The 21,939-nt window shown below is 38.0% G+C and overlaps 1 protein-coding gene and 1 non-coding gene across 2 annotated transcripts in view; both read right to left on the bottom strand.

The window, feature by feature from the left end:
• Positions 1-809: 809 nt before the first annotated feature.
• The window catches only part of Reep5 (receptor accessory protein 5), a 23,660-nt gene continuing 2,530 nt past the window's right edge, over positions 810-21,939 (bottom strand). The window contains exons 3-5 of the mRNA XM_090331484.1: positions 7,905-8,043; positions 4,997-5,165; positions 810-3,311 (exon numbers count right to left, since the gene is read on the bottom strand). Of these exons, the coding sequence (XP_090187610.1) occupies positions 3,262-3,311; positions 4,997-5,165; positions 7,905-8,043 (358 nt within the window). The 3' untranslated portion in view covers positions 810-3,261. The remainder of the gene's footprint in view (positions 3,312-4,996; positions 5,166-7,904; positions 8,044-21,939) is intronic.
• LOC150064085 (U6 spliceosomal RNA) lies at positions 6,514-6,616 on the bottom strand. The gene has a single exon (XR_016535356.1). It is a non-coding gene; the product is annotated as a U6 spliceosomal RNA (small nuclear RNA).

Below are 21,939 nucleotides of genomic sequence, written 5' to 3'. Positions count from 1 at the left end.
AGAGATGTCAAACATTTCTTCATGTGTCTATAGGCCATTCTTATTTCTTCTTCAGAGAAGACTCTCTTTAAGTCTTTGGCCCATCTTTTAATGGGATGGTTGTTTCTTTGGAGATTAGTTTTGGAGTGATTCAGTTTTTTGAGCTGATATATTTTAGATATGAGGCCTTTGTCTGTTGTATGGTTAGTGAAGATCTTCTCCCACTCTGTGGGCTATTTAGCTTGCTAGCTATGTCCTTTGCCATACAGAAGCTCTGCAGTTGAACACCTGTTTTGTGAAGAGGTGCTGGGCATCTCTATTCATCCATCTTGATCTCTATTCTTTGTGAGATATATGTGCTATTAGAAATTTTAAGAGTTAATACTACCACAAGACCCCAGAAGATGCTTCTGTTTATGATATCCTAGACCTGCCTTTCTCTATGCTTATAATCATAATATTGAGTAAAACAGGTACCATTTAGATCCTTAGCTAGGGCATGAACAACTAGCACCTGACTGGTATGCTTTCTTTTTGTTTTTTTTCTCCCTACCCTGGTATGCTTGCTTTCTTTATGGAGTCTTGACAGAAACCACTAGGGGAAAACTATGAGCCATGTGATGAAGGTTAATAAAATTCAGTTCTTATTTAACTGTTTCATTTTGTGAAGCTTTTCTCCTAAACCATATTTATTCAAACCAATTCTTAACTAAATATAATAAATGAATACTAAACCATGCTTTATACTTATGGTCCTATAACTGTGGTTTCATTTTACTTTGTTTTAGTACTCAAAGCCAACCACAACCTGAAATACAGGTACAGCAGTGTTGAGACACCACATTTATAACTTTTATTGCAATATAAGTTGTCTATTACTTCACCTAATTTATAAACTTCATCATAGGTATGTGTAAGAAAACTGGGGACTACTATATATTTTTATTCAGTATAACACATCCTCAATAGGTACTTATAGATTATGAAAATTTTCTACAGGCAGTGGCTAGAAGACTTAATATTTTTGATTGAATGATTAAAATGTTCAAATAGGGGAGGATTGCTGCAAGGAACTCTTTTAAAGAATTCTAAATGTTTAGTAAGAATTTCTATACCCTCAAAATAACATTCATATACACATGTACATTTTGTCTTCTATGTAGACACAGGCTCCATTCATTTTTCACTCTAGTCATGGTAGTATTTTATTTGGTAAATCAGAAAATTCAGCTCATAACTTCTACTATTAACATACACTTCAACTGCCAAAAGTAATCATTCAAATTTCTTGCAGAATGCACTGTTAAGAGAAAGCTGTGATGTCAAGACAACAACAAAAAAGTACACTTTATATTTTACTATAGTAGTTTCCATATTGATAATTATGTGCAATATTTTATGCCTTTGTTTTGCTTGACAATACATTCTCTATACTAACACTCTGATGATATATCATTTTATATTCTAGAAGTTATTTTCATTCTGCCACCAAAAAAAAGTACCGGGTGGGGAAGGAGGTGTGTTTGCCAGTCCTGGGGCTTAAAATCAGGCCCTGGGTACTATTCCTGAGCTTTTTTGCTGAGGCTAAAACTCTACCACTTGAGCTACAGTTTCACTTCTGGCTATTTGGTGGGTGATTGGAGATAAGAGTCTTAGATTTTGGTGCCTGGGCTAACTTCAAATCACAATCCTCAGATCTAAACCTCTGATTGACTAAGAATATGGTGTCAGCCACCAGCATCCAGCCAGAAAAGTAGACAAAATTTATGGGAAATGATTTGAGTACTTTTTTGATACTTCTGTTATAAACCCAAGGCTTTTTTTTCTCCCAATAATAATTCTACCTGTTTTCCAAACTTTTTTTTTCTTCAAGCAACATGAGAGCCTAATAAACACTAATGCTTCTGAGACTATAATATTTTGGTGGCAGCATCTCTTTTTGCTATGGTTAATACTTTTACATTTGAAATACCATTTTGATCTTAACTGATTATTATCAGAGGAGAGTCAATCATCTTGATTCAAGGATCAGTTTAAAAACTTGTATTCTATTTGCCCAAACAAAAAATAATGAAGTCATTTAAAAAGAGTACAAATAGTTGAGAGTTGTAAACTAGGGAGGCCTCTTTAATTCACCTTAAAGGCTACAACAAAAGGTGAAAGCAGTTTGACTTGACCACTGCCAACCCAATGATAGGTTATATAATACTTCTTTTATCCTGCCAGAACTGCTCTCTAAGTGAGGTATCATTATTGATATGTTACTAGTGATATGAACAAGAACATGTGCATATGTGTATATATATATATATATATATATATGGACATGTCTTGGGAGGCTTCTTAAAGTTTTGTTTTAAAAGGATTGTATGGGATGGAGGAAATAAGATGAAGCCAAATACATTACTCAGGTAAAAGTGGAAATTGTTTCTATATTAGCATCTTAAAAACAGATTATCTAAAACTTATAAACAGAAAAGACAGTATTACTGTTTCTACAAGGAACTAAGAGCTATAGAGTACTAGTACATGTACAAGCTTCCCCATTTATCATTAGAGTGACTAGGCAAATTAAAAGGTTGTTCTAGATTCAAGTCTACTATACTTAGAAAAAAGAACTACTCAATCCTCCATTTAACCTCACTTCTGACTATGTTTATTTGAATATTACTCATTATTCCAATTGTCTGAAGAACTTAGTGTATCATACCAGCAAACATAATATCTTCAGCTTTTAGTATATTGTACAGGAATTATAAATGTCATAAATAACCTTCTTTTAGTCCCTTTCCCGCATTTACTATATGTTATAGTACCATTTCCTATAACTATATATCTACCTATGCAGATACATTAAGACAGTTAAGAGTCATATGAAACTGAACCATTACATTAAGTAGAACCATAAAGATTTTCCTAAATATTAAATACTGAGAAAGTGCATGCAGAATGAACCCAGTAAAGTACAAAGCTTGTGGGATACGTAAATTTTATTTGAGTTTATATTTCCTGCATGGTAGTAACATTTGTCTTTTCCTACTTTCCCACACAGAGGCAAAATAAATTTTCAAAACTTTAGATATTGCCCACTGCATTAAATTTAAATTAAAATGTTCCCTATGTAAACAGATAGAAAATTAAGCAAACACACAACACATTCCATTTTTTATATATCAAAAATGTTTCCAAGGCAACATTAAAATGATTATGCCACAGTCCCTAATATAACATCAAGCTCTAAGGAACGTACAGAGGGCAGGAACACTTGACCTATTTAGGGGTTTAGGTGCTCTTCTTTTCTTCACCCAGCAAATTCACAGTAGCTTTCTTGGCTGTTAGGAAGGAAATAAAATTTTATCAGAACTTCATAATAAATGCTCAGTGTCGGCCAGGAGTTTGGCCTAGTGGTGGAGTGCTTACCTAGCATGCACGAAGACCCGGGTTCAATTCCTCAGTACCACGTACATAGAAAAAAGCCAGAAGTGGTGCTAAGGCTCAAGTGGTAGAGCTCTAGCCTTGAGAAAATCCAGGGACCGTGCTCAGGCCCTGAGCTCAAACCCAGGACTAGCAAAATAAATAAATAAAAGTTCAGTGTCTAAGGTAGCTAGCTAGTAGATAACAACACTTGGATGACTCATGTGCAGATGACAGCATATTGAAGTTTGTGGTCAAGGCTGAGAGGGGTTCCAGGAAACTGACACGGCACTTCTTCAGAGCACAGATCTTGAAGACTTGACAAAAAAAAAATTTTGTGCCAGTACCAGGGCTTGAACTCAGGGCCTAGAAACTCAGGGCCTTTGTTTTTTTGGTAAGGGTAGCACTGAGAAAAATCCACGGAAGTAATCTAGCCCCACTTCTTATGTGACAGTGACATAGACTATCTGCCCTCTGCCCTACTTCCTTTTTTCTTTTCCTTTTTTTTCTTTCTTCCTTTCTTTCTTTCTTTTCTTTCTTTTTCTTTCTGTATCTGTCCATCTTTTAGCTTCTTTTCTTGCTCAAGGATAGTGCTCTATTTCCAGCTTTTTGAAGGTAGTTTTTTTGAAGATAAAAGTGTCAAGGATTTTACTGCCTAGGCAGTCTCCAAAACCAAGGTCCTCAGGGCTTCTGTGCATGTAGCTCCTTTTGGAGTAGTTTTTTCCACAGTTACTTCCTTTACTGTTTTCAAAAGTGACTCAATACAGTCTCTTTAGTGAGGATTTCCTAATTTTCCTGTAGCCATCCATCCACATCAAGTGCTAAGTATACCAGGTAATCTTGTAATTTTATTGGCTTTTCAACTATATTTTTGCTTTAAGAAATATGGACTCTTTGGTTTGCTGATTAATTGGCAGTGATATATGAACATGCTTGGCACATTTGAAACACCTCAATAAACATTTAGATGAATCAGGGGAGCTGGACCTAGAGCAAAATCAATTTAAATAGCATACTAAAGAGCTCAACCTGATCTGAATCAAAGACTATATATATATATATATATATATATATATATATATATATATATATATAATTATAAATGAATCTCTGCCTCCAGTAAGGAAGTAATTTTTTCTAATATGCTGACTGAGTGCTGCATTAAAAGTGTGCCTCATGAGAAAGGGCAAAAGGCAAACTCTTTATAAAGAAATCTCTGCTGGGCACCAGTGGCTCACAGCTATAATCCTAACAAATCAGGAAGCTGAGATCTGTGGATCATGATTCTAAGCCATCCTGGGCAGAAAAGTTCCCATGAGACTTTTATCTCCAGTTAACCCTTCAAAACCTGGAAGTGGAGTTGTGACTCAAAAATGGTCAAGTGCCAACCTTGAGCAAAAGAGTTCTTGGACAGTGCACAGGCCCTGAGTTCAAGCCCCACAACAGAAAGAAAGGGAGGGAGGAAGGAAGGAAATAAATCAAGGAATCCCTTTAAGGGCCTTGGCATTTGACTAAATGAAAGCTGAGAGCACAATCGATATAAGAGGCCTAGTATTTAAGCCTAGTGTATCACACGATGAAGCAAGTTGTCCCTGAATCTTACCTTCTTTAGTGATGGCATCTGCAGTCTCTTTGGCTTTGTCTTTTAGGTCCTGCACCACACTGTCTACCTGGGACTGGTGCTTCAGGAAGAAAGGACGGATGATGCGCCTGTAGAGCAGTTCTGCCCCATTAGAAGGGCTGGGGGCCATGCACCACAACAGGAAGCCACACTGCATAGAACAGAGCCAGCACTGGTAAGAGGAGAGCAGGGTACATTCTGAGAATCTACCCTACCCAACACTGTTGTGATGGGTATTGACTCTAGTTAGTAATCTCTCTAGTATATTTCCAGTGTTTTCTGCAGACTTCTTTTAGATGAAAAGCAAGACCACTAATGAATTGGTAAGGAAAAAAAACCTGAAATTAAAAAAGAAAGAAGCATACCAGGTCCAAGAGCTTTTATTATTTTATTTATAACTTGTATTACATAACTTAAAACTCAGTTTAAGGAAGTAGACTTACCTGTATGTTTAAGATCCTTATACATAGTTGGGTATGGGTTTATATGCCTATAATCTCATATTTGCCAGTCCTGGAGCCTGATCTCAGAGCCTGAGCACTGTCTTGGGCTTTCTTAAGGCTAGGCTCTACCACTTGAGCAACAGCACCATTTCTGGCTTTTTCTATGTATATGGTACTGAGGAATCGAACTTGGGTCTTCGTGCATGCTAGGCGAGCACTCTACCACAGGCCAAACTCCTGGCCCCAAAGCAGTCATTTCTTACCAACAGCATTAATTACTTGGAGAGCGGGAGGTGATAGTTACTATTTACATACAGCACCCCAATGGGATATTTCCTACTTACATACAGATACTTTCCTTGTTTTATTGATATTCAGTAAATTGGCTTGATGCTTTAGATGTTCTGTAATATATTGAAATTTTTCTCATTTAAAATAATGGAGCCAAGTGCAATGGTGGCTATCAGGAGGATCTCTAGAGCTTAGGAGTTCGAGGCCAACTAGAAAACAGTGAGATCCAGAAAGAAAAAAAGTAGGGTTCTTCTGCTATTCACAAATATCTGTTTTTCAGGAATGGATTACTCATAGAGAGAAACATGCCCACATCAGAATTACAGCCATCAAGCCATTAGATTAAAAATCAGGAAAGTTGTATCTGTTCATGACTTTAGGCAGGTCAGCCTCCTTAAGAGTCCATTGTTTCTTTAGTATTGTATTAAGAAAGTCATCAATTAACTTTATTTGAAGGAAGTATATTAGAAAGCAAACCTGAAGTTCTATCACTGAAAACCTCTGAAACATTACCGCCTATCTAGATGCCAACACCAGCAAAGCAGCCAAGCTGATATCTTTTCTGAATAAATTAAAGCAAGACTTCCAGACAGGACCAGTCAAGTGACAACATTTTTCTATCTCTTCAATGTGATTACTTTGTAATCTACAATACAGACTGTTAATTTAGTATTTTCCAGTACCTTCTTTTGTCTTGAGACAGTAATTACTGCTCTTTACCTAAATCTCTAGCATTTTCTAATTCTCAAATGAAATTATTTGCTTATAATAAATCTAAACTTAATTACTGTTCAATTCTCACGCAGGGGCCATGCTAATCTTCTCTGTATTGTTCCAATTTTAGTATATGTGCTGCCAAAGAGAGCACAATTACTGTTCAATTCTCAAGGCAATACTCTGCTCTTAGCTTTTATAACTTCCTCTTCTTAATCTATATAATTATTCTACAGCCAAGAATAGCAAGTTTAAAGTCTCCCACAAAATGTAGCCATCTTTTTCATTAAACTGCTTCCAAGTGCCACTTGATATTCTCCCAAGGGCACATAAGGACACTCTTATGCAGTTCAGACAGACAGCATATGATATTTTAACCAGACTCTTATAACTATTAGAACTGATTAAATCAATTCATAAATTAAAACAGGCCAGATAGCTCTGCCTGTGGTTCTAATACTATTATCATGTAATATTCTTCCAGAAGAGGTATCTCAACAGTAGGGACATGATTAACACATAGCAGACTATCCTAGTCAGAACTGAGGGTAATATCAGAAAAAGTATAACTTAACCCGTACTTCTCCACGTGATACACTGTCTTGATCAGAAAGCCGTCTTAGGAAACCATTGTAATGTAGCCACAAAAACAGTGATAGGCTGGGGCCGGGAGTTTGACCTAGTGGTAGAGTGCTTGCCTAGCATGCATGAAGACCCAGGTTTGATTCCTCAGTACCACATATACATAGAAAAAGCCAGAAATGGTGCAGTGGCTCAGACTCAGGCCCTGAGATCAATCCCCAGGACTAGCAAAGAAAAAAATAGTGATAGGCTAATTTGTTTTATTTTATTTTTTGTGGGTCATGGGGCTTGAAGTTGTGGGCACTGTCCCTATGCTCTTCAACTCAAGGCTACTGCCCTACCCCTGGGCCTAGGAATTGTCCCTGAGCTCTGGCTCAAGCCACAGCACCACTTCTGGTTTTCTAGTGGGCAATTGGAGATAAGAGTCTCGCGATAGGGCTGGCTTTGAACCATGATCCTCAGATCTCAGCCTCCTGAGTAGGGATTACTGGCATGAGCCACCATGCCTGGCTAAATCAAGCTATTTTTATACACACAGAAGTTTACAGTGCTTCCCCATCACATGTGGACATTGCATGAAGATGCAAGATTAGCAAATTAACAGCAGTACTTGTCCTAGGTTGTAGTATTTACCTTATATCCTTTATTATTATTAAATGCATTTTGAACACAGAATTGCTTTGACTGTTTCCTAGACAATATATAAAGGAAGGTGGACTTTAAATCCTATCTTATTTGTAATATAAGACAGACCCACAGATCTCTAACACTAAACCTATTCCTTGTGTATGGGTGCTGAAATACAGTTTTAGTGGTAGAGAATAAAGCAAATACATATGTGGAAGGAAACAGCAGTTTACCTTTAGCATGTAGTAGAAGGGGAACCAGGAGAGAAAGAGATCAGAGAAGAATTCAACAATGCTGAACACGCCATATACTACCCAGTAGGTCAGCCACTGGGTATCATCATCCTTATTGGGACTTTCTATGGCCTTCATTCTGAAAGGCAATGCAAAAGAAAGTATATGATTTAGTAAGATCTCCACAACATATTTCCAAACATTATTCTTTCACAGCATGGTAATACTACTGAGAAACTTATGCACAGCATCACTAGCTCTAAGAAATACAATGTAAAAACACAATGTAAGGAAACCAGAACAAGCTACTGTCAATACTTGCTTCCAGCTTCTGGCTAGCATTAGCCAGCACCACCAATGGATGTGTAGCATGCTAGAGCCTACCCTCTTTGCATCTAGTTTTCCTGAGAAGTACAGCAATCATCACTTCCAGGCTTAGGTCTAGGTCTATCAAGAATACTCTAATAGTGAGTAGATCTTAGTTGGGTGTGTGTATGTATGCACACGCACTACTGGGATCTGAAATCAGGACCCTCTTCTCTTTCTCAACTTTTTTTTTTTTTTGGTCATGGGACTTGAGCTCGGACTGGGCCTTGTCCCTAAGCTCTTCAGCTCAAGGCTACCACCTTACTCTTTGAGCCACAGTGCCACTTCCTGTTTTCTGGTGGTTAATTGGAGATAAGTCTCACAGACTTTAGTGCCTGGGCTGGCTTTGAACCTTGATCCTCAGATCTCAGCCTCCTGAGTAGCTAGGATTACAGGCATGAGCCACCTCACCCAGCTTTTTTTTTTTTTTTTTTTTTTACTTATTTTAGGTCCTAGGGTCTGAACTTAAGGCCTGGGCTGTATCCTTGAGCTTTTTTTTTTTAATTAGAGAATTTATTAACGTTGATTTTTTTAATATATTTTTATTGTAATTAATAGAAAGGTTACATGATATTTGCCAGATAAATGGTGCATTAATTCCCACACATTGATACCCTTTCACATGTCATGGTCCCCATTTCCCTTCCTATTAACGTTGATTTTTACATCACATTTTAAATGACAAGTTTAACAAACAAGTGTTCAAGAAGGGAATCTCTATTTACAATCTCTGGGAATTAGTATTTAGAACTTAATCAAAATTAGGCTAAGGGTTTGTCATAGAAACATATTAATTTATGAAATAAAACATTATGTCTACAGAGTCATAGGTTTTTATGTCTATATAGTTATGTTTATATTTCCATTACCATGTCCATAGCTTTGGGTATGCAGTTATTGAGTCCTCCCTCTTGTACTCTTTGGATTTATTAGCCACATATTAAGGTGTATCCTTGAGCTTTTATGCTCAAGGTTAGCACTTTACCATTTGAGCCATAACTCTAATCCCAGCCTTTTTGGTAATTCATTGGAGATATGAGTCTCATAGATTTTTCTTCCCAGGCTGGCTTTGAACTGAGATACTCAGATCTCAACTTCCTAAGCAGGATTACAGGTATAAACTGCCAGCACCTGTGATAGGTTGTATACCTCTCCCCTGCAAGTCACATTCTGAAGGCTTGTTTTGTGTCTATTGTTAATATGTCTGTAAGAAATTCATTAGTTATTTCCTCAAGAGAGCAACTAAATGAACATGGCTGATGTTCACTTTACTGTTCGTTTTTTAACAAGCCCTAAGAGACAATTAGTCTCATAGGAAGTAGTAGTTATAGAAAGCCTGGTAGGCTTTTTTTCTTTTTTTGAACTGGTGCTAAGAAATCAAAGGCTTTATGCTGCTAGGCAAGCTCTACCCTTTGAATGTGATGTGTCACCTGTCTTTTGCTCTGATTTTTATTTATTTCCAGACCTGGAGTACGAGGTTTTTGCTCAAGACTAGCACTTTTCCATTTGAGTCACCTCCATTTGTAGCTTTTTAGTGCTTAATTGGAGTAAAGTGTCATGGACTCTCCTGCCTGGGCTGGCTTTGAACTGGGATCCTCAGAACTTACCCTCCTGAGTAGCTAGGGTTATAGGTGTGAACCACTAGTGCCAGGCTTGCTCTGGTTATTTATGAGATATTTGATATTTTGTTTTCTGGGGCCAGACTAAACTGTGATCCTCCTATTTACCATATCTAGAATATCAAGCTGTGCCATTGTGCCCAGCTTTTTCTGTTGAGATATGATCTTGTGAACTCTGCCTGGTCTGGCCTAGAACTTTGATCCACCTGATTTGAGCCTCCTGAATAACTAGGATTACAGGTTGTTATCCAGGAGGCTGGGCTGAGTTATTTTTATTTTAACTTTTATAGTATTACTATACGGTATTACAATGTATTAACATGTAAACTTTTGAATTTATATTGCTGATAATTTAGTCATGGAATGTTTTGGTCCACAAGCTAAAATCTTAAGTATAAATTTATTTGGCCAGGATAAATGTATAATAAACACCTTCTTACACTAGTAACTTAAAGCACACACTTTACTATAGATAAGCCTAGTAAACCAGATAAAATAAAGAGACAAAATCTTACACATAGAAGACACACTGTTCATTCTTTGTTTAACATGCTTGTCTCCACTTTTCCTTTGGCCTTCTTTTGTATCAGTTACCCTGTTTGTAGAAAGGTTGGGCTCAGAGCCTTGCGATTGGTAAGCAGGTGCTCCATTAATACATTTTGTTATGCTGGGAGTGTGGCATAGTGGTAGAGTGCTTGCCTAGCATGCACGAAGCTCTGGGTTCAACTCCTTGATACCACATACCCAGAAAAAGCCAGAAGTGGTGCTATGGTAGAGAAAGCTCAAGGACAGTGCCCAGGCCCTGAGTTGAAGCCCCAAGACTGGCAATAAAACAAAATAAACAAGTAAATTTTTATTTGTTTTTATGCCAGCTAGCTGGATAATGATCCTATTTATACCTTCTGTATAGTACCACCTATGGTCTTTTTTTTTTTTTTTCCAGAGATGGAGTCTAACTTTTGGTCCAAACAGGCCTCAAACCAGGATCCTCCCACAGTCCACGTGAGCTCTGGGATTACAGGCATGTATCACTGTGCCTGGGTTCCCCAATGTTATTTTTTTAAAACACACACATGTACAGACATATGCATACACTGCTGATTCCAATTATCTTTACAAAGGCTTTCTTTGTGGATGACTTAGCGTGACTCAGCAGCCTGTGTCTTTGAGGAGCTGATTTAAGATAGTAGCCAATGTATTTTCAGTAGTTTATGTTATAGGCTAAAGAAAATTCAGATTTCTTATATTTTATGGTTTAATGCAACTTAGCACTATGATGGAATATAATATATATGTTATATATAATTTCTTTATTCTTATATATTAGAATATATACTATATACTTTATTATATATAATATAGTATATGACATATTCTATATTAGAATATATTATATATATATTAGAATGAATAACTTCCTAGGACTGAAGGACAGTTATGGTTCAGAAGTAAAAGATTATTTGAAATTTAATTTCATCAATTTGCAGAATCAGTTTTGTCTTAAGTAGTAGTTAAGGTTGGGAATGGCATGTCATGATGACTGAGGATGCTCTACTGTCTGAGGATCACACAAAAACAATCTGAACTAAATGGAGACCCTAGAGTTTTCCATCTGTTCATTATGCAGTATGTCATGGATTTCCAGTAGTGTCTGTCCTGCCTTCCGAAAGTTCCCATATGAGAACCTCTGTCTTCTCAGTGATGTATTTCAGCTATCAGAAGTACGCCTATAATCCTTGTTACTCAGAGCCTGAAATCCGAGGATCACAGTTCAAAGCCAGCTCAGGCAATAAAGTCTGTGAGGCTCTTGTTTCCAATTTAACCACTCAAAATGTGGAACTTGTGATATGGCTCAACTGGTAGAGTACTAGTTATGAGTAAAAAAAAAGTTGAGAAAGCCAGGCATGGTGATTCACACCTGTAATTTCAGCCGTGACTCATTTAAACTATTTAAACAAAAAAACAAAAATTGCTATTTACACTAAGCCATGGAATGACCAGACATTTCCTTTCCTTTCTTCTTGTGTCTGCCTTTGCTCACTAGCAGCAGCTGGCAGCTTTCTATCCTGGTCTGCCACTTACTCCATACTTAACCTTGGGCAAGTTATGCAGTCTCTCTGGGCTTTAGCTTGCTTGCTCATCTGTCAAGGAGGATAATAAATCTCATTGTATGGCTGTGAAGATTAGCTAATACATATGAAACACTTCAAACACTGAATGGCATAAATATCTCCTTAACAGCTAATGATTATAGTACTTCAATAAATTATTATTATTCACAGGGATGAAAGAGTTTTAAACTAAAGAGCAAAAAGTCCTCTGGCTAAGTAAAAGTGGCAAAAGACCATTATTGGTTAATAAGGCTAAGAGGAGATTAGAGAATTACCCATGGATTTTAATCATTCTTGAAATCCCAAATGCTCCAAATCCCAAACACTGCCATAGTAAAGAGTTGAATGAAATCCCCAAGATCCTGTTTAAAAGTCAGTGGTGTAAATTTGGATAGTGGAGCTGGGAATGTAGCTTAGTGGTAGAGTGCTTGCATGCATGAAGCCCTGGGTTTGATCTACATAAGCAGAAAAGACCGGAAGTGGCACTGTGGCTCAAGTGGTAGGGTGCTAGCCCTGGGCCACTGTGGCTCAAGTGGTAGGGTGCTAGCCCTGGGCAAAAGAAGCCCAGACCCTGAGTTCAAGCCCCAGGACAGAAAGAAAGAAAGAAAGAAAGAAAGAAAGAGAGAGAGAGAGAGAGACAGAGAGAGAGAGAGAGAGAGAGAGAGAGAGAGAGAGAGAGAGAGAGAGAGAGAGAGAGAGAGAAGAAAGAAAGGAAAAGAAAAGAAAAGAAAGAAAAGAAAAGAAAAGAAAGAAAAGAAAAGAAAGAAGGGAAAGAAAGAAGGGAAAGAAAGAAGGGAAAGAAGGAAATTTGGATAATATACACCCTAAAAGAGAATACTGGCAAAAATTCTTTGGCACTGGTCTGATACTGCTAAGCATATAACTTCCTGAGCAGCCCATCACGCCCCAGTAACTAGGACTGGTTGCCTGGACCCTGGTTGGCCCATTTATTTGTTCACAACTTGCCTACAGTTTTCAGAAAGATAGGGTCAAAACAAAGGATAGCATTAAACACATGTGAAATAAAAATAATGGTTGGGCCAAGATGATCCACCAATATTCTCTCTCTCCCAAATTAAATGTCGTTCTTCAGAAAGCTTAAGGTATTGCCTGACCCACTAACTAAAACAATTTTTTTTTTTAAATACTGAGTTTGAACTCAGGTGTTAGCACTTTTGAGGCAGAGGCTCTACAGCTTGAGCCACACTCCTAGCCCTTTTCTTTTTCTTTATCAAGGACTAAATCTAGAACCCTAAACTACAAATTTTCTAACAATGCATCAACACAGGTTCATCGACTGTAACTAATATAACCTACTGATAGGGGGATTTCCAGTAGAGGTGCCTATAAAGGGGAGCAAGAAGTCTAAGGGAAATATCTGCTTTCTGCTCAGATTTGCCATGAATCTAAAATTACTCTGAAAAATAGTATGCTTTAATAAAATCAAAATTTTAAAAAGTTATGTTAAAGTAATGGGCATGAGGCCCTGGATTTGACTCCAAGAACTATGCAAAAAAGATTAAGCAATTTGCAAATACAAAATACAGTGTGCCAAATAATATGCTGCCCACTTTTATCTAATATTTATTATTGTAAATTCATTTTAAAATTATAACAAGCAATGTGGTTGAGCATATCTGTCATCCCTGATGCACAGGAAATATAAATACGATTTCAGTCTGGTCCACCCTAGGGAGAGACAGTGAGGCTCTATTAAAAAAAATAGGAATGGCTCAAGTGGTCAAGCACCTGCCTAGCATGCACACTCAATTTACTACAACAACAGCAACAATAACCCCTACCCCCCAAAAAAAAATCAGTTTCACAACAAGACTAGAGGCATGTGTACCTAGGAAGCACAAGACCCTGAATTCCAATTCCAGTACTACTTAACCAAAAGTCACTCTCATCTTAAATAATGTATTTTATGATAAAACCACTAGTTTGTTTCTATACCAATAAAGTTTTTCTTCTTCATAGTAAAAAAAGAAAAGTATGTGTTCTTCAATGAGAGTAAGAGATGACTAACTAACAAGAAACTAGCTGAAGCTTATTTATTGTTTATACTATGCATCTCCATACCAAAACAAAAAAAATGAGATAACTAGTAAATTAGGCTTCTTAAGCATGTGGAAACTATGTTCCAAAATGTCTATCAAAAACAATGAAAGAATATACTATGCTCCTTTACTGTAATACAGTATCTCCTACAGGATCAAATGACTATTTATGTTAGTAGCACTGGGATTTGAACTCAGGGCCTCACACCTGCTAAGGAGGCACTCTAGTACAAATGAACAATTAATGACATGCATACTATATTATACAATAAGTTGTGATATGGTTCAACTGGTAGAGTACTAGTTATGAGTTAAAAAAAAAGTTGAGAAAGCCACGCAAATCCTATTAGGACAACCATTTGTCAATAAAACTGATGGCTCTATAAATGTATATATCAAGTATGGTACCATAAAATTTAACTTAAGCTGGCCATGTTGGTTCACACCTGTAATCCCAACATGTATGAAGCAGGAGGAAGGAAAATGGCAAGTCTGAGGCCAGTCTGAGCTACATAGCAATCCCTGTCTTAAAAAAAAAAAAAAAAAAAATCTAAGAGTCAGGAGCCAGTGGCTCATACCTGTGATCCTAGCTACTCAGGAGAGGCTGAGATCTAAGGATTGCAGTTCAAAGCCAACCCAGGCAGGAAAGTCCAGGAGACACGTATCTCCAGTTAGGCAACTGGAAGTTGTGCTATGGCTCAAAGTGGTAGAGTGCTACCCTTGAGTGGAAAAAAAAAGGCTTAGGGACAGCACCCAGTTCAAGCTCTATGACTGACAAAACAAATATTTTTAAAACCCACTAAGATCTGGGAACGCAGCACCGTGTTAGAAGAGTACCTGCCTAGTATGCACAAGGTCCTAGGTTCCATCCTCAAGACCTCCTCAAGAAAATGTTTAACTTAAAACTCAAGAACTGGAGGCCGGGAATTTAGCCTAGTGGTAGAGTGCTTACCTAGCATGCACGAAGACCCGGGTTCATTTCCTTGGTACCACATACATACAAAAAAGCTGGAAGTGGTGCTGAGGCTCAATTGGTAGAGTACTAGCTTTGAGAAAGTCCAAGGACAGTGCTCAGGCCCTGAGCCCAAGCCCAGGACTGGCAAATAAAAAAAAGAAAAAAAAAAAACTCAAGAACTGGGGCCAGGAGTTTGGCCTAGTGGTAAGAGTGCTTGCCTAGCATGCACGAGGACTCAGGTTCAATTCCTTTGTAACATATACATAGAAAAAGCTGGAAGTGATGCTGTGGCTCAAGTGGTAGAGAAACTAGCCTTGAGACAGTGCTCAGGTCCTGAGTTCAAGCCCCAAGACTGTTAAAAAAAAAATTCAAGAACTTCACAACTTAGCTGAGAAACAACCTAAACTGTCCCTTATATAAACACAGACCCATCAAGACATCAAGAAGTAGAAAGCGGCCGGAGTTTGGCCTAGTGGTAGAGTGCTTGCCTCGCATGCACAAAGACCCGGGTTCGATTCCTCGGTACAACATACATAGAAAAAAAGCCGAAAATGGTGCTGAGGCTCAAGTGGTAGAGCTCTAGCCTTGAGAAAGTCGAAGGACAGTGCTCAGACCTTGAGATCAAGCCCGGGACTGGCAAAAAAAAAAAAAAGTAGAAAGCAAATCCAAAGTTACAGGAGTGATCCGTCCCTTAATCAGATCACAGGGCACAACTATCAGAACCAACAAGATATATGTATGTGCATGGTATATGACTGAAAGGGGCTAAGTTCTGTGCCCACGAATCAGAAAAAAAAAAGAACAAGGTACAGAGTAAACTCAATCAGCATAGTTTTCTACAGCTCTCACAGTTATATTTTGCTATTGCATTAGCAATTTTGAAACTATTTTTAAAGTTGTGATAGGGCAGTTCTCTATTCCTCAGAATTATTAATCAATTATCAATAGTCACTAAATTTCTGAAGATGTTACAGTTGTGTTTTGCTTGTTTTAAATACTATACAAAGAGATTATATTCTCACTAAAAATCAATCCTAAAAAAAAGAAGAGGACAGCTTTGATAGAAATGATAAACAGATCAAATCTCCAGGGCCTTCATAAAGAAGTCAAAGGAAAGTTCAAAGAACTTTGTAGGGAACATTCTAGAACATGGAGTTAGGAATGGGGTCCCTTTCACAACTAATTGAGTGCCCAGAAACTCAGACCATCAATAAATAATTTAAATCATTTTATTTGTTCCTTAAAACTTGCTTTTCTTTATGGCAGAGGCAAGGAGGGAAATCCCAAATCACTGGCTTTAATTAAGCTACAAAAATGGTCACATATTTATAAGAATATTTTTATTACATTTTTTCTACTATACCCTCATCTTAAAATAGCTCAGGAATGTTAGTAGTAAAACTAAGTGAAAACAAGGACAGTTGGAGAAAAAGATGCCTGTAAAATGTTAAGATTTTAGTATTGTTTAGTTTCAATTTGCAGAATGTCAGTTATATTTTTGGCCCAAGTACACAGTTGGCCAGAAGGCCACATTTGCTTTGTGCTTCATAATACACAAAAAGGTAGTGTGTGCATGTGCTTTGTTCTGCTCTTAAGCATTTTAACAAAGAATAGATAGCAAATGGGAGAGAAAAAGCTACTATAAAGGGAACATAAGCAGCTTAGTAGAAAACATATCTGTTCTCAAGTTCTCTTGAGTAAAAGAGAAGAAAATATAGTAATTACAGGTTCTCAGAAAACCACAAGAAAACAAACACACCCCTTACTAATGAGTCCAAGAAGAAAACTACAAGTACCAGAACCACAAAACAGCTTATGTCTGCTCTAGAAGACTTGCTGCAAAGTCTTTTACTGTCAGACACAACACAGAGACTTTCATAAAACTGTACCTGGATAATGAACCTCTTTAGACACCGGTAAACTTTAAACAAATAGATTGGCATTCTTTTGAATCTATGTTCCTAAAAATGCATTCTCATTTTATCTGTTGTGAGTCATAGTTAAAATGATATTAGAGTTTTTACTTATGGCAAATTGTTTTACAAGTCATGTAGATATTCTAACTATGCCCTTTTCTTACACTCACAACCTCTAAGCTGATCAAACATCTCCCTAAGACTCAGTTCCTGACCTTGAACTAAATTCAATGCAAATGTAGCTGTACTACAAAAACAGGGAATCTCTGTACATAACTATTAATATGCATATGTATTGCTGCTGTCATAAATCAAGCTACATAACAGAAATTACTAATAATCTAGTGAATATTCACAAAACACAGCCATGACTTTGTATACACATTATTCTTCTGAATGACAGTACCAATACTATATTTTTTTCTTCCCTTTGTAAGGTTAAAGAATGTGAGACAATCAAAGAGCCACATTTGAAATAATATAACATAGAAAGTAAAATAGTCTTTGGTGCTTAAGAGTGGCTCAACTGGTAGAGCATTTGCCTAGCAAGTATATAAAGCCTTGATTTTTATCCCAGGTCCCCCCCACACACACACACATAATCTGTTGCCAAGATCCTTGGGTTCAAATACTAGTCTAATTTAACTTATGTTTCTTCATCTATAAAAATAATGATAGCATTTAAATAATAGGATTACGTTGTTACGAGCATTAAATGAGCTATATTTATAAATATAAATTCCACAGCATTGGACTCTAGACATATTTCCAGATTGGCACCAGCATATGACTACATGTGCTTTTACATTCCTCTGTAGTAACTGAGGATTTCAACCAAGCCTGACCTCTGTGTGACCTTGGGAAGCACTACAGCTTTTTGTGTCCCTTTTCAAAGGGGTCTGTGTAGCTCAGTGGTGGAGCACCTGTCTAGCAAGTGGGTTAAGTCCTCAGTACTGAAGGAAGCAAGCAAAAACTAGAGGAACCGGGGCCGGGAGTTTGGCCTAGTGGTAGAGTGCTTGCCTAGCATGCATGAATACCCGGGTTTGATTCCTCAGTACCACATACATAGAAAAACGCTGGAAGTGGTGCTGAGGCTCAAGTGGCAGAGCTCCAGCCTTGAGAAAGTCCAAGGACGATGCTCAGGCCCTGAGCCCAAGCCCAAGATGGGCAAAACAAACAACAACAACAAAAAAACTAGAGGAACTGGGGCCGGGAGTTTGGCCTAGTGGTAGAGTGCTTGCCTAGCATGCACCAAAACCTGGGTTCGACTCCTTGGTATCACATATATAGAAAAAAGCCAGAAGTGGTGCTGAGGCTCAAGTGGTAGAGCTCTAGCCTTGAGAAAGTCCAAGGACAGTGCTCAGGCCTTGAGATCAAGCCCAGGACTGGCAAAAAAAAAAAAAAAAAAAAAAAAAAAAAAAAAAACAACCTAGCGGAACCATGTACCAGATCTGACTTCTAAGACCCAACTCTTACGATCCCAGCTTGCTTCTCTTAAGAAATTTATGAAAAGCGGAAAAATAGATTTTTTTACAGAACTTTTTAAACAAAAAGCTCAGGAGGACATATCCTCCTACTTTCCTCTCACTTCAGGACAAAAATAAAAATAGAAAACCAATGCATTAGATTTTGCCTCACAATTCCACACAGACAAGACTAACATTTCTGGCTGGTCTAGCACCACTGTTAGGGACTACACCACCCAGGGGTCATCTTGGGTCTTCAGAAAAGGACTGTATGAAGGTGCAGTCCAGCGCAGCATTCTATTATTCACAGGTCTCAGCAAAACACTGATTGGTGCCAGGAGTTTGGCCCAGTGGTAGAGTGCTTTCCTAGCATGCACATACACATACCACATGCACATACACAGAAAAAAGCTGGATAACCCAGGATTTGATGAGGATACCTACCTAGTGGTAGAGTGCTTGCGTGGCAATCGAACCAGGGTTCTATTCCTCAGTACCACATACATAGAAAAGCCAGAAGTGCTGCTGTGGCTTAAGTGGTAGAGCACTAGTCTTGAGGAAAGCCCAAGGACAGTGCTCAAGCCCTGAGTTCACTCCCCAGGACTGGCAAAAACAAAAACAACAAAAAAAACTCTGCTCTTAAAGAGCTGAAAGATAACTCATATATACAGAATGAAGAATAACTAGTGGGAAGGGAGTACACAGACAAGATACTCGTTGCCCCCAGTGATCACCAGCCATGTCTTCAGCTTATTGAAATGTTCCAGTATCCAGTGGGGCCCATCCTGGTTTCAGGTGCATGCAAAATTCACCTATGTGTTTCCCAGTGTGAAAAGTAGAAGGCTAAATGAACGTCTCTGAACTTTATTTCTATATCCTGCAGTCTCTAGTTTTAATACTATTAGACAATCTGTCAATCTCTCTGTGATAGTCCAAAGAGAAGAAATAGTAAAGCTAAGAAAAGGAAATAAAATTCCTGACACCTGTTTGGCAAGATAACCAATTCTTTCTAGAGGTCACAGCAGCCATTTATGTTTTACCTTAAAATGTAGGGCTGGGAGTTGGCCTAGTGGTAAGAGTGCTTGCCTAGCATGCACAAAGACCCGGGTTTGATTCCTAGGTACCACATACATTGAATAAAGCCAGAAGTGGTGCTGTGGCTCAGGTGGTAGAGCTCTAGCCTTTGAGAACAAAGCCGAAGGACAGTGCTCACATGAGTTCAAGCCCCAGGACTGGGCACCAAAAAAAAAAAAAAAATGTAAGCTGTATCATGTCAACTGAGCCAATCAGAAGGGGAAAAAAAAAAAAGCAAACTCTATCTGGAATGAAATGCACCTGATTCCATCCTTGCCCACAGGCACTCCTATACTTCTCTAGCACCTCCCTCACCATATCCTTTCCTCTCACAGAACCAAGCTGTCTACTGCCTAGAGGAATGCTCTACCTCCCCTACCTGGCTCTGCTCAGTCAGCCCCTTCCCATTCCTCAAGTCTTAAACAGTATTGTAGATATATCCAAATGGTCTTTCCTTTTATTCTCTAGCATACTGCACCCATGTATTTTCTTTTAAGTTATTTATCATCCTGTCAGTACTTTACCTAGTCCTTGCTATTTCCAATTTCCCCAGACCAGTTGTTCATTCACAGAGAAGAAGGCATGTTGACCTTATTCTCTGCCATATCATAAGTGCTACCATAGTGCATGGCATATGGTTGGCATCTAATATTTGCTAAATAGATGAACCTCTATTTTTTGCAATAGTTGGCTAGGGAATATAAAGAAAATTACATTGGCTTCCTCTAAATTCAAATAATGGCATCTAATAGTGTTAAGAGATGGAAACCCGGCGAGGCACCAATGGCTTACACCTGTAATCCTAGCTATTCAGGAGACTGAGATATGAGGACTGAAGTTAGAAGCAAGCCTGGGCAGTGAAGTCCATGAGACTCATCTCTTAACTGCCCAACAAGCTGGAAGCAGAACTTTGGCTCAAGTTCTAGAGCAACTAGCCTTCAGCGACAGCACTCAAACTCTTGAGTTCAAGGCCCAGGGCCAGCGTGCACGCATACACGCGCACACGCATACACATACACACACACACACACAAAAAAAAAAAAAAAAACAAGATTGGGGTCCTGTAGGTTATTATGTCATGAGCTCTGGATCCTAATGACTGATATCAATGTCCTTACAAAAGAAGGATTCAACAAGAAGGCACCATCATAAAGACAGGAAACAGGCTGACATCAGACACCAAATAAGCTAATGCCTTGATATTAGAACTTCAAAACTTCAAGAAAAGGGAGCAGAAAAAAATTAAGTGTAGTTTGTAAATCACTGAGTCCAAGGTATTTTGTTATAGTAGTAGTAGTAGACTGATATTTTTTGTTGTTAGTTGTGGAACTTGAACTCTGGATCTGGGCATTATCCCTGAGCATTTTAGCTCAAGGCTACCACCCTACCCCTTGAGCCACAACCCCACTTCCAGTTTTCTGGTGGTTAATTGGAGATAAGAGTCTCATAGACTTCAGTGCCCAGGCTGGCTTTGAATGGAGATCCTCCAATCTCAACCTCCTGAGTAGCTAGGATTACAGGTGTAAGCAACCGTGCCCTGCCCTCTTTATTCTTAATATGTTTCCAACTCCTATTAAGATACTCCATATGTTACTGTGTTAGAAAATTCAAGTTGGAAAGAAATCAGTAATATACTTGGTGAGTAAAAGAATCGCCAAATCTGCAAAATCTTCTTCCTTGTACTACTACTCAGCTCTAGCAGAATTTCTAGTAACTGAAGAAATATTTAGTCTAAGTAAAAAGATCTAATAGTATCCATCTATTATGTAGAAAATGAATGATCACAAATGATAAAGCTGAATTAGCTTACGTCAGCACTTCAAAATATGACTGAAGGGGCTGGGAGTTTGACCTAGTGGTAGAGTGCTTGCCTAGCATGCACGAAAATCAGAGTTCAATTCCTCAGTACCACATACCAGAAAAAGCCATAAGTGGTGCTGTGGCTCAAGTAGTAGGGTTCTAACCTTGAGAAAACCCAAGGACAGTGTTCAGCCCCTGAGCTCAAGCTCAAGGACTGGCAAAAAAAATAAATAAATAAAATCTGACTTAAGATGGCCTTCTAGCATCAATCCACCTCTGGTCAAGGAGAAACATATTCAAGTTCTAAGTACATTCCAGTCAGTCTCATCTCAAAATAGATTTTTAACTTGCTACAGCTTACAAAGACAATCATACTGACACAGAAGCTTATGTTGAACTTGATTACATATCAAATGGCACTGGTATAGGAAAAAAGTTTATTATGTTATTCACTATTTTTAACATTCTTTTATTTTTTTACTGGTTTAATACTAAGTGGCAAGGCAGTTACCATACTAATACTCAAAATAGGTTCTAAAAACATCAGTAAGCTCTTTTTAAAAATGCTCCAAAGCCTTTCTAAAAGAACTGCAAGCATGTACACAAAGAGGCAAATAAATAAATGTATTACTGGGTTATTTTGTATGTCACCACAGACATAGTGATAT

This window comes from Megascapheus bottae, chromosome 4 (assembly GCF_031878675.1).
Source record: "Megascapheus bottae isolate mThoBot1 chromosome 4, mThoBot2.hap1, whole genome shotgun sequence".
Taxonomy (NCBI): domain Eukaryota; kingdom Metazoa; phylum Chordata; class Mammalia; order Rodentia; family Geomyidae; genus Megascapheus; species Megascapheus bottae.
This window is presented reverse-complemented; position numbering and strand designations above follow the sequence as displayed.